This window comes from Balearica regulorum, chromosome Z (genome assembly GCF_011004875.1).
Source record: "Balearica regulorum gibbericeps isolate bBalReg1 chromosome Z, bBalReg1.pri, whole genome shotgun sequence".
Lineage (NCBI taxonomy): Eukaryota > Metazoa > Chordata > Aves > Gruiformes > Gruidae > Balearica > Balearica regulorum.
Window position 1 is genome coordinate 29419608 of NC_046220.1, and position 12704 is coordinate 29432311.

The 12704-nt window shown below is 37.7% G+C and overlaps 1 protein-coding gene across 5 annotated transcripts in view; it reads right to left on the bottom strand.

The window, feature by feature from the left end:
* Positions 1-12704, bottom strand: part of LNPEP (leucyl and cystinyl aminopeptidase) — a 73630-nt gene that overhangs the window by 12430 nt on the left and 48496 nt on the right. For all 5 annotated transcript variants that reach the window (XR_012832919.1, XM_075739282.1, XM_075739284.1 and 2 more), the window contains 5 exons: positions 12591-12704; positions 11425-11556; positions 9018-9149; positions 4670-4830; positions 1975-2063 (listed from right to left, as the gene is read on the bottom strand). Coding sequence is in view for 4 of the 5 variants with exons in the window: in XM_075739282.1 (XP_075595397.1) it covers positions 1975-2063; positions 4670-4830; positions 9018-9149; positions 11425-11556; positions 12591-12704 (628 nt within the window). In the remaining variant the exon portion in view is untranslated. The remainder of the gene's footprint in view (positions 1-1974; positions 2064-4669; positions 4831-9017; positions 9150-11424; positions 11557-12590) is intronic.

Here is a 12704-nt window from a genome sequence, read left to right on the forward strand (position 1 = left end):
TCTCTATAGGGAGCAGTTACATCATATAAAGACATAGAGAAAAGGAGATGGCATTAAGTAGATGACAGGACACACTCTAGTTTCAGAGTCAACTAGATACAAGAAGAAAGGCTTTGGGAAAAATTTCTTCATTTCAGTTGATTCTATAACTACTGCCAAAACATCAAATTGTATAGCACCTACAATGCCTTTGAAATTTAGTAAATATTCTACCCCAAACTCTTAGGTACATCTCTCCTACTCTCATATCCTCAACATTCATGTGAGTAAGGAATTAGTATGATGAACATGAGACCACCAACAGGGTCATTTGAGGTCAAACAAAGATTATGAAATCAGGCTACGTACCCACTAGTTCTAGTAAAATCAAGAACACATTCAATTAAACCGCTTTGTTTTTCCATTCCGATAATTCATAGTATTTTTTTCCAAAACTCCACCTCAAATGAAAAAGGCCAGGAATAACCTGAAGGCTTTGTAAAACTAATGCCAGAATGACATAAACAAAAAATATTTACTTTAATTATTGTTCTTCTAAAGTAATTTTAGAGGCCTGGCAGTTTGTAAAAATTAGAAAACTGTAAAAATGTCAAGATCAGCTCTAAGAATTTGATTTAAAATTTGTATACTTTTATTTCAAAAAGTAGAGGTGTGAGATACATTTATGAATTAAAAATAATTGCCAGATAAATGCACTGAACAGTAACTTTAATGGAGGAGAAGAAAATACATCAGCAGACGTAAGACAATGAGTCAGACTGTAACCGTAGGATAGGGGCCGTGAAACAGAAACTATAGAATCAGGTTGAGATAATTAGTTTGTAACCAAGGTAATAGGTAATGAAGCTAACTGACCATGGCAAGGTACAATGCTGCTATGTTCCATGTACAGTCCCTACCAAACTGAACAATAGGGTTGGAGATATTAATCTTATGAAGTCGTTATGGACAGGTGCATCCACAGCAAGGGTACTGCGCATGCCCACAAGAAGAGGGTCACCCAGCGAACACGGGTGCAAGACCACTGACGACCACCAGAGACCCCTGAGGACCACCAACTGAAATCACTGAGCATGCGTGACGAGGAGGAGAATATGGAAATGGATTCTAAGAAATTATTATCATAGGACTGCCTTTTCTGAGAAAAACGATGAATATATATATTTTGATTCTATATAACCTGTGTGTTGGTGATCACCTGGCATGCACTTTGGGTGGAGCTATCCCCCATGCATCCAGCACTGCAATAAAGAATGCCTGCCTTTTAACGCTACATTGGTGTTACGAGGTTTATTCCCGGATTTCGGTGACAAGACCAGCTTCAATAAAATGCAAAAACATATTCATGTCATTGCAAAGAGATAGCCAAAGTAATTTTAGATCAATACTACATAAAAGTGTATAGTAACTATTCACGTGGTAAGGAAAAAAACAGAGCTGAATAAACAAAACCCAACATAGACTAGCAATTTAGGATTCAAACTAGCAACTGCAGCAAAAGCAGAGAGTTTGTATGAAAAGATCTAAGGGTTTTAAGTTCTACAACAGCATTCTCAAAAACATCTGTTCCAGATGCAGTATTTTCTTACACTATTAAAGAAAATAAAATAATATTTCAGTGGAAACCAAATTCCCTGCATTTCAGTACATTGGCAGAGCAACTCCCCCATTACTCACACCCAAAATGACAAGTTTGAGAGATTTTGTGTATGCACTGGGATGAAAAGAGTACAGACTACTACAAATTTCAAAGCTGTGCATCTGCCCCAGTTCCTGCCATTTACTTGTACGTATAATGCTATAGGGAATCAACTCTCTTATGATGACACCACCAGTAATGCTTGGCTCCAGATTTCTGTAATTATTTTGTACTATGTATGCCTTCATCTTCACATCTTATGCAAGTATGTGCTCAGAAAGAGCAGTAATCTGTAATACTTAAGTACCTTGCTACTGAAATTTTGAGTGACATACCTGACTTTTGGTCCAGTAAATACGCATTAGTACAATGGGTCAAGTTGCAGCTACTAGTTATGTAGGTCAGAGGAATATGCCACAGATAACTGCAAAGGAAAGCAAATGTTTACTGACGTATTATACATTTATTATTTGTCTTGAAGTGTTTGGGGTTTTTTTAATTCAAGAATTTTAATATATTAGTAGTATTAGAACCACTGCATGCTATATAAAATAATAAAGTATAAATCTCACTCATACAATCAGAATATGATGAAAGAATACATGTACAGCATGTACAGCAATTATTTTTTTATTCCCACCATGTTGAGAAGTGGGAAAATTTCACAGAATCGTAGAATGGTTTGGGTTGGAAGGGACCTTTAAAGGTCATCTAGTCCAACCGCCCTGCAACGAGCAGGGATATCTTCAACTAGGTCAGTTTGCCCAGAGCCCCTTCCGGTTTGACCTTGAATGTTTCCAGGGATGAGGCATCCACAACCTCTCTGGGAAACCTCTTCCAGTGTTTTACCACCGTCACCATAAAAAAGTTCTTCCTTATATCATCTGAATCTACACTCCTTTAATTTAAAACAATTACTCCTTGTCCCATCGCTACTGGCCCTACTAAATAGTCTGTCCTCATCTTTAAGTATTGAAAGGCCGCAATAAGGTCTCCCCTGAGCCTTCTCTTCTCCAGGCCAAACAACCCCAGCTCTCTCAGCCTGTCCTCATAGGAGAGGTGTTCCATCCCTCTCATCATTTTTGTGCTCCTTCTCTGAACCCCCTCCAACAGGTCTATGTCTTTCCTGTGCTGAGGGCTCCAGAGCTGGACATGGTACTCCAGGTGGGGTCTCACCAGAAAGGAGTAGAGTGGCAGAATCACTTCCCTGCTGGCCACACTTCTTTTGAAGCGGCCCAGGACACAGTTAGCTTTCTGGGCTGCAAGCACACATTGCCGAGTCATGTCCAGCTTTTTGCCCACCACTAACCCCAAGTCCTTCTCCACATTGCTGCTCTCAACCCCTTCATCCCCCAGCCTGTATTGATACCAGGGGTTGCCCTGACTCAAGTGCAGGACCTTGCATTTGGCCTTGTTGAACCTCATGAGGTTCACATGGGCCCACTTCTCAAGCTTGTCCAGGTCCCTCTGAATGTCATCCCATCCCTCACGCATGTCAACCACATCACACAGTTTGGTGTCATCTGCAGTTTTGCTGAGGGTGCACTCAATCTCATTGTCACTGATGAAGACATTAAACAGTACTGGTCCCAGTACAGACCCCTTAGGGACACCACATTTCCTAGTACTTCTTCCTCAGTTCTGCATGTTTAGTAACTTGTCCAAAGTCATATGGACAGGAAATCTCTGGCTGTATCAGAAATTCAGCCAGTATTATTTTCACCTCAGTCCAATGTTCTGTCTTCCTGAAATTTTGCAAGTTCTATTATTTTTTTAAAAAACAACTTATGTTGATTCAAGTACAAGACTCAAATTCCAAATCATGGTAATAGAAACCATAGTTGATACCACAAAGACTGCCTCAAGTGAATTGCAAGCTGGAAGAATAAATGCTATGATGGCCCACAATGATGATGTGGACTTGACTATTTAGAGAAAACACAACTTTGAGTGAGATGAAACAACTTGCATATATGCATTCCGATTTTGACAAGGATCTCCTCTGTGTAGGACTCACACAGAGCAATTTCTTCAAAAGCTTTTCATGCACTCCCCAAATTGACATCGACTAGAAACAGAAGAGTAATTAAGCCTGCCCATCCTTCTCTTCTTCCCTTCAAACACACACCACTTTCCTTCCTCCATATAACAAAAATAAAACAAAGCACAAGTTCCAACATTTCAAGAGACAAATTCCTCTCCCAGGCCTGATACTGCAAGATGATGCAAAGGACTCGGTTCCTGTTAAGACTTCAAACAACTGAATAAAACCACCAAAATCTGAAAAATATTCAAACCTACATATTTTGCTTTGTTACAAAATAGGGTAAGGTTCATAATACAAGATATATTTGCAGTAAATTCATTTTTATAATTAGCAACTGCCATATCTTTTCTTCTTCAGCATTTGCATATGTACTTCCCTTTAGGTTTTGGTACAATGGATATTGCCTCTCATATATTCAGACATTTGCTGTTACGCATTAGTGCCATCTTAAAATTTTTAAGCCAAGAAAGCTTTGATTCTAGCTTCTCTACTTTCCTCTAACAAAGCCCAAGATGTACACTGAATTTTGGCAGGAAGGAGCAGAGGCTCTAAAGCAATACATACACATCTGTAACTTCTGCAAACTTCTGCAACCTGCCCTTCTACAGCTTCTCAATAACGACACAAAACTTTCTGATATTAAAAGAAAACTTTACATGTGAGATCTGTCTTTTGGTACTAAAAAGCCTGAAGAATTCCTTCTACTATTTATCACAACTCATCTCAAGCTTAAAAATTCAGGAAAGGATGCAAATAAGAAATTCAGCTCACAAAGGACGTCACAGACTTTTACCAGTTGCTTGATTGGAAATAAACATGGATCTTCAGCCAGATAGCAGACATGTGAATTTCTGTGCCAAATCCTCTATTACTGCCTACCTTTAAAGATAATACTGGAACCCCTGTTTACAAGTGTACAAGATACAAGAAAGACATCTGCAGGTAGATTTTAATGGATAAAAAGTATTAAGAAGGTAAGTAACCTTGCGTCTGATGTCCAATTTTCTGGATCCACACAATACAAAAATTTCTCTTGCTGTACAGAAATAATCTTTCCTTTTCGGACAACAGTGACTAAAGGAAATCCTTTATGCAGAATCCAAGTTTTCATCAACTTTTTTACATCTAGTGTTCCATTGGTGATCTGTAAAAAATCGTAACATAACAAGAAAATGGCAAATAGAGAATGTATTTAAACCTTCCTTCTTAAATTACAAAGTAGTAGCATGATTCTGCATCTGTAAAACATCACTTTGACACTGAGGTTGTAAATTCATAAGTAACAATTTAGCAAGTGTTTTTTATTTTCTTAAGTTGAGAGAATCCTACCTGGGCAGTGGAAAGACAAATTGGAAACATCAACCTCCAACCTCTTCTAATCTTTCAGGAACTGTTTGTACATCATCCCCACTAAGGGACAAGTACTTTATAATGTTTACATATTACTGCCTCTTTAGTAGCAGAAATTATCATCCAACCTGAAAAATACAGTATGTCCCCTAACTTACAAAAATATGTTTTAGATTGAGCCATCAAGAACATAGGGAAATTAATATATCATTATTCCTTTTACATTTAACTTTTACCAACCTATAGTGTGCCTTTCTCTAGTTCTAGTTCATCAGCAACTTACTGCCCACTGTTCAAGCCAACAATAATACATACAGTTTACCCTCATGGAAAAATGCTATATTATTTATGTAGAAAATGACCATAAACTTTAAATAGGGGTTTCAATTTCGGGAAAGCAATTCGCTATCAAAAGTTTAAAATTTTTTTTCATTTTTTACATACTCCCAAAACCCGCTGTTGGCTAATTCCTCTTCTTCCCTCCTGTTATCCATAAGCTAACATTGTTACTACAATGTTACATTATGCAATCCCTTCATAAATTGCCCAAGATGTGCTGAATGCATGCTCTCAATTTCTTTTGCCACTATCTTTTCCTCTCCTTCCTGTTACACTTTGAAACCACCAAGAAATCTGTAAGATCAATGCCAGCCAGCCAAAAAACCCCACCAAACCCAAACCAAAAAAACCCAAACCCAAGATGACAGTACTGTTAAGAGATTGGGAAACTAATTAAGGTTAGTATTTGCACCTTGCTAACTTGCAAGAGTCTTTCCATGCTAACATTGTAAGTCACCTAAAGACTGGCAGAAAGATTTGTGTCTGATCTGTACAGAAACAAGTAAATTTGAAATTTGCTCCACTGAAATAATTTTATTCCAAAATAGAACTTTCCCCGATCACCTGAAATCAAACCAATTTATTAGAAATTATAGGTTCATAGTTTCATCATAGCAAAAAATTTATTGACATGAATTGGTTTTATTGACATATCTTCTTTCAACAGCTGCTCCTAACTCCAATGAAAGCAACTTCATGAAAATAACTTCATCCTTCTTTTCTCTAGGCAAAGCATACAAGAAGTTTGCTTTCTGTGCTACAGATTTTTCATTCAGTTTCTCATCTTTACTCCAACCATGATTGTTGATTTCCACAGAGAAGGTTAAGAGTTAATGATTGTGCATTTTGCTGTGTGGACAGTGAAAATTTATGATCAAAGAAAACACCACTTTTATGGCTGGAATTTTCAAGCACATTTAGCCTAGGCATAATTAATGAGAGCAAAGGAAAAAGAGCCAGTCAATTTGCTGAATATCATAAATTTGTTTTTACTATTACCATAAATACAGTAAACAACCAAAAAGGATACCAAAGATCACAATACATGATAATACTAACAATTTATTTGTCATAAGGGAGACTCAGTGAAATAGTTCACATCTAAAACTGAGAAGAATCAAGGAGTTCCAGACAGAGATATGGCCTACTGTATAATGAAGATAAAACTTTGAAAGAAACTTTTAGCAGATCTGGGCACTGGATGGAATCCAAGGGCACTAATAATGGTATCAGTCAACTCAAAGACCACATAGGTACACAATATTTTATATTCATCTAGTTCCTATAGTTTAAATTATTCAGACACCTACTGGGGGAAAATACTATTGAGCAAAGACTTTTCATCAAGTTTGCAGAATGGATTAACTTTTGATACCAAGGGCAGAGAAAGTAATCAGAGATACAGCCTTTCTAGATTTGACTGTTAACCAACAGAGTCTGGCTGAGAATCTGAAAATGAAAGACTGTTAGAAAGCAAGAGAAAGTAAAAATTCAAGGTACAAAAAGAAAAATATTAAGACAGAAAGAGTATCAAAACAAAGGAAAATGGACACAGGGCAGTACATTTCAGTAAATTCAGAGATGCAATAGGTGAAAATCAATGGAAAGAACGTAGCGCAGAAAATTTGGTACCTTCTCAGGGAAGCAATAATAAAAGCCCTAAATGTAAACTAACTTACTGCAATACCAGACCAGTCCAGCTATACCATAAGTCTTTAGAAAAAGGAAATATGAAAGTGTACGAAAGTGCGGGCTACGTGAAAACACAAAATTAACAGCATTAACACTTAAATGGAAAATAACCACCAAACAAAGCCTTAGGCACAAAATGAGGTGCAGCTAGAAATGGGCACAGACGAAAAGGCAAATATTGTAAGCAGCATCAGAAAACAGCTAAAGAACCAGTTGGTGGGTTCCTCCACACAGAAGGGCAACTTCTGGTAGATAATGCTGTTAAATACCTGGTGTCAGCAGGAATTTGGTAACTATTAAATTAGCACCAAAGGGATGTTTCTCATTAAACCAGGAAATTCACACTGAGTTTTGACATTAGATGTTACTAAGTTGATTGGATGTGATTCACTTTACAATATTAATATAGGTGAGTTAAGCAATCCCAGAGTTGCTAACAATTACTTTTGACTCTTAAAAGATGATGACTGAGGTTCCAAAAGACTGGAGAAAGAGGTCTGCTGAGTTTGCGGAAAAGCTGAACTTGCCCCATTGACAAACAGTAGGGTTAAAATAAAAAAATTCTTTTCTGAGTCCGGGAGACAGACTAAGCAAGTAATCTGAAGTTTCAAGAAGGATTCTTTTCCCATGCTCTACTAACAGTTAAATCCTGCATCTGTTAACACTTAACCTCTCACATAAGTTAAATGTGAGGCACCTCTGTGGTCTCCCTAGCCACTGTACGTAGATACTACCATCTCCCTGTGGTACGTTCTCTATGTGTACATGACTGAAGATGGTTGGTCAGGAGGCTCCGTCAGGAGGCTCCATTTTGCAAAGGTTGAGGAAAGTTTATTTTGAACTATAAAAATCACTATACAAACCAGAAGAGTTCTCTGTCATAAGAAAGTCACAGTCTGCCATCAGTAATAATCCATTACTAGCTGGCAAACTAGTGACTGTGTATAACTAAACACACAAATTTACAGCCACTTGTGACAGCTGACAATAACTAACAGTGGGTCCAGTTCTGCAGAAGTTCAAATATCATAAGGTAGATGCCAAGAAACAAAACTAAATGTTGTTAGCATCCTGTCTAGCACTCAGCATCTGTGAGGGACCCTCACATTATTTCAGAGACTTTAACACGTACTATACAGTACACACACTCCTATGGAAATCTGTTCCCTTCCCTTATACAACTACCTTGACACTCCCTGTGGCTACTCAACAGCTCGCTCTTGTTGGAGTCACTCTCTCTCTTGCACCCTCACTCCCTCTTGCACACTCTCCCCCTTGCACTCTCCCTCTCACTCTGTCCTCATCCTGTGCTCTCTCCCTTGCACTCTCATGCCCCCACCCCTTCCTTGCTCTCTCTCTCTCTCCTTCACCCCCTCTCTCCCTCCTGCCATCTGTCCCCCCCTCTTTCACACGCACCCTCTTGCCCCTGCCCTCCCTGGCTCCCACAGGCTTGCCATCTCTTGCCCTTGCTCTCTCCTACCCGTGCCCTTGTTTTCTTGCACTGTTGCTCTTCTCCCACACCCACTTTGATCAGACACAGCCTTATGTCTGCCTTAGTATTTCAGAGCTGCTAAACTAAATTGTCCCCTACAACCTGTTTTCCTGCAATTCCAGTACCACTTGTTGAAACAGACGCTATCACTGAAACAAAGTTTCAGCACACTAACAGTGCAACTCTAGAGAAGATATGTATGTACTGACGTGTCCACACATGGACATGCACGGTAGTAAATACCAATTTCCAGCACTTTTTTTGGGATGATACTCAATGGAGTCCTAGAAGCTACAGCAATCTACACATCTGTATGACAGAACTTTGGAGTAAGAACTTCAGAGTATAGTACGTATAGTGTATTAGCTTATTTCTTTCATACACACGGAAATAAATAAATATTCACAACACACTTAGAGAAGTGAAAAAAAAAAGAACAGTGTATCAAAGATGGATACCTCATTCATGCTGTCCCACAAATCATCACTCCGGGCAGATCCATAGTTGTGATTATGCAAGTATACTTCAATGCCAGCTTGGAAAACATCCTTACCGAGATAATGCTTTAGCATCAAAAGAAGTGAAGCTCCCTTTAGGGAGAAAAAAACCAGAAAAAGTATTGGTAAATTAAAGTTATAGAACTTGTTGAAGCATATGCATATTATAGCTCTTTCACAGTACAACAATAGCTCAGAAGCTGGCAGATTTTATCTCAAACAATATCATTTGAATAATTGCCTTAACAGTCAGTTGCCTTGGAAAAATATTTTTTTACTATTTCATAAATTCCAAATACAACTACAAAAAAAGGCTAATACAGCTTAAAATTTTTTCTCACTTGCTTTGGAAAAAATTTTTTTTTAATATTTCAAAGGCTCAAAATACAATTACAAAACAAGATAATAGAGATTGACTTTTTTTTTTTTCAATTAACATAATCTCAAAAATATCGTCTTCTTACTGATAGGTCTCTGCTGGCTGCCATATTTCATTAGCAATACTCTTCTGTATGATACAGAACTGAACTTGTGAGACAGTGTTTAACAGTTATATGATTTGCAGTTATATAAAAAAATTAAAATTACAGAAAAAAGATGAGCTATAGTAGGCTGGAACTGACTGCCCACCCTTGAGTGTTAGGTTTGCTGATAGTCTGCAAAACAACTAGGCTAAAAATAATTTTGTATAATAATTCCTATTCCAGACAGTAAAATGTAGTGGCCATCTACATGAGCTGTGTCAGCTGGTGATATAGTAAAACAAAGAAAGTTGTACAATTCAATAATAGATGTCCCCTTAGCTGATTAGGGACCACGTTGCAAGTGTCTTCTCACTCAAATTGCCAAGAGCATTAGCTAAGATATAGGGCCAAGAGTAGTGGAATACAAAGACTGCATGCATGAATGAAGAGCTATGCAATGAAAGCCTCTGAAACAAAGCAGCCATGAAAAACCTGTTTCTGACAATGCAAGGGCAAAACTTCTTTTGGTTAGCTCCTAAACTCAAAGGTGTAGGCTGCTACATTTCTATTTAGAAGGTACACATACTTGTTACTAGCAATAAAGTAATGAAGTAATTCTCAAAATATAACACTTTACTAATTGACTGAAACTCCAGCCCAATCACTTATGGAATATTTCCATTAAAATTATATAGAGTTTTGATCACGCAAAGAGCGGCAGAACTGTTCTCTCTGAAGTTAGTTGGCTGCAGAGATGATCGTGCATGATGCGTAGCTTCCAGAAACTCACTGCAAAGGGCATTACTTGAGATTACTTGAGCAACTCTGAGGTATGAAACAACAGCCATGCCTTTTGATATACAGCTTAGGGAGAGAAACCAAATGCATTCCACAACTAAGGGAAGCTGAAAAGCACACATCTCTGTTCTTGTAGCTCAGAAAACAAAGACCAAAATAAATGGAAGCACATCACTATTGTAGGTCATTTTGGGATCTCAGACTACTCAAGGATGCAACGTGTTGACCAGTTGAGACTTGCAAAAAGAAATCAGAGGAGACAAACCAAGACAGCTGTGGGAACTGCATTCCACTGAATGAAAGATGTAGTGTTTGACTATTTTCTAGTAAGCACTAGCTATGGCCATGGTTTCTTACTAGACAAAAGCAAAAGTATACAGAGATAGTGGGGGGAAAAATGACAGCTAATCCAAAAGATATAAAAGGTTTTCCTCCAATACTACCAAAATCATGGTACACAGTATCTAAAACCAGAGACAACATGAGTAAAAATTTGGCAAATACAGATACTTGCGCTCTAACGTATCTTTCAAGTGAGGCACTGTGAAGCTTTAAAAAGATAAACCTCACACACAACCCTCACTAGAAACTAGAAATAATCAAATTGCAGACAACCAGGATATGCAGTGAAATAATTTTATATTCCAGATGCAAGCCTCCAGCTCAGGAATTCTCTAAAATACTGTTTTTTAAAAGCAGAGAGACTATAAAAAGAAGCAATTGCTTCAGTAAAGTGCCTTGTTGTTACTTTTTTCTTCAGTACTTGTTACAGTCTGCTATGAGAAAAAGAATATATGACTAGCTGGATATTTGTTTCACCTACTGGGTCCCCTCTTACATCTTAATGAGTATTTTACTTTGTGCTGAAGCATGCAACAAGCAGAAAAAATGTTAAGTGAGCATGCAAATACACATACATAATCCTTTCCTAATTAAGGAAAGTGTATGTAGACACTCAGAAACACTGAGAGATCCTGCATTGTTTGTGCTAGGTGTAAATTACCCCCAAACAATTGTCAGCACATACCTACTTATTCATGATTCCACACTCATGTTTTCAATAGCTATCTCATTTTCCAAATATTTCCAAATATTTTTAAAGTTACCTTGATATACGAAAGTGCATCAAACATTTCTTCAATTTGCTCTGAAGACTGAACAGCAGAAGAGACTGGACGTGAAGAATTCAAGGAATCCTTCATCATAGCCTTGAAAATCAAATTAAGGAAATCTTCATCCTAGAAGAGAAACATTTAGAAGTGTCTGAGAAGCTAGAACATGGTAAGCAGAACAGTACAGTTGTCTCTGCTTTGCTCTTCCATTGGTCTATCATGCCATTGTTTGCTATCCTGCCAATGGAGGCAGCAAAAGAATTGTCAGGGTAGCATTTGTAAAATCTACTCTTTCCCTGCCACATTTTAGCAGAGGAATCTCACTTTTGTGTTTACATTGTTATCCAGAACCTTAAGCTCCTGTCTCAGGTAAATGCATCATTGGCACTAGAGAAAATAAAGGTACCTGCTAAGTAAGCATGTGCCCAATTTCAGATTTGGCTCATGAATGTTTTCAGTTCATTTACAGGAAGCAGGGAGTACAAAAGCATGACTTCTTATACTATTAAAGTATAAAATCTAGGGAAATTGCTCACTACAGTGATGTTTGCATGAATGCAACCACCATCTTATCTAGTGATCCTAGTACCAAAGTCTCTTTTTTCTTTTCTTCTAGAATGAAGATATTTAATTTAATACATGGATAGGAGAAGTTGATTGCACTGGCATTTGTCCATTTCATTTCACTGAGACTTGAGCAAAAAATTCTCCATACAGTTTCCTTTATACAGTAGAGGGTTATAAAAAAAATGAAAAGGTAAGATCTATGTACGATACAATAAAGATACTCCTTAAAGTTTAATACCTGCTATTTTGCACAGAAAGCTTTAACCTACACAAAACACAAAGTCTGCATGTACTCCTTAAAGTTTAATACCTGCTATTTTGCACAGAAAGCTTTAACCTACACAAAACACAAAGTCTGCATGTAGTTTACTACCAAAATAAATAAAAAAAACCCAACACAAACCCAATGTATCCTCCCCAAAGTCCCCCCCCACACACTTCCAAAAGTGCCAAAGCAGAGGAGATACAGTATAATCTCAATGGTGCCCAAAGTGAATTTCAATGTATGTTTATAAGTATTAGTCCTTTATGGTCAGCATTAGAAAGTAGATCTTAGTGAAGGTACAGAAAGCGCAGTTACAGAAAGTACTTACTAAATGTAATTCTGGAAAAATCTCCTCCATGGCGAAGTACTCCATGAAAGTGGCAAATCCCTCATTCAGCCAGAGATCGTTCCACCATTCCATAGTTACTAGATTGCCAAACCA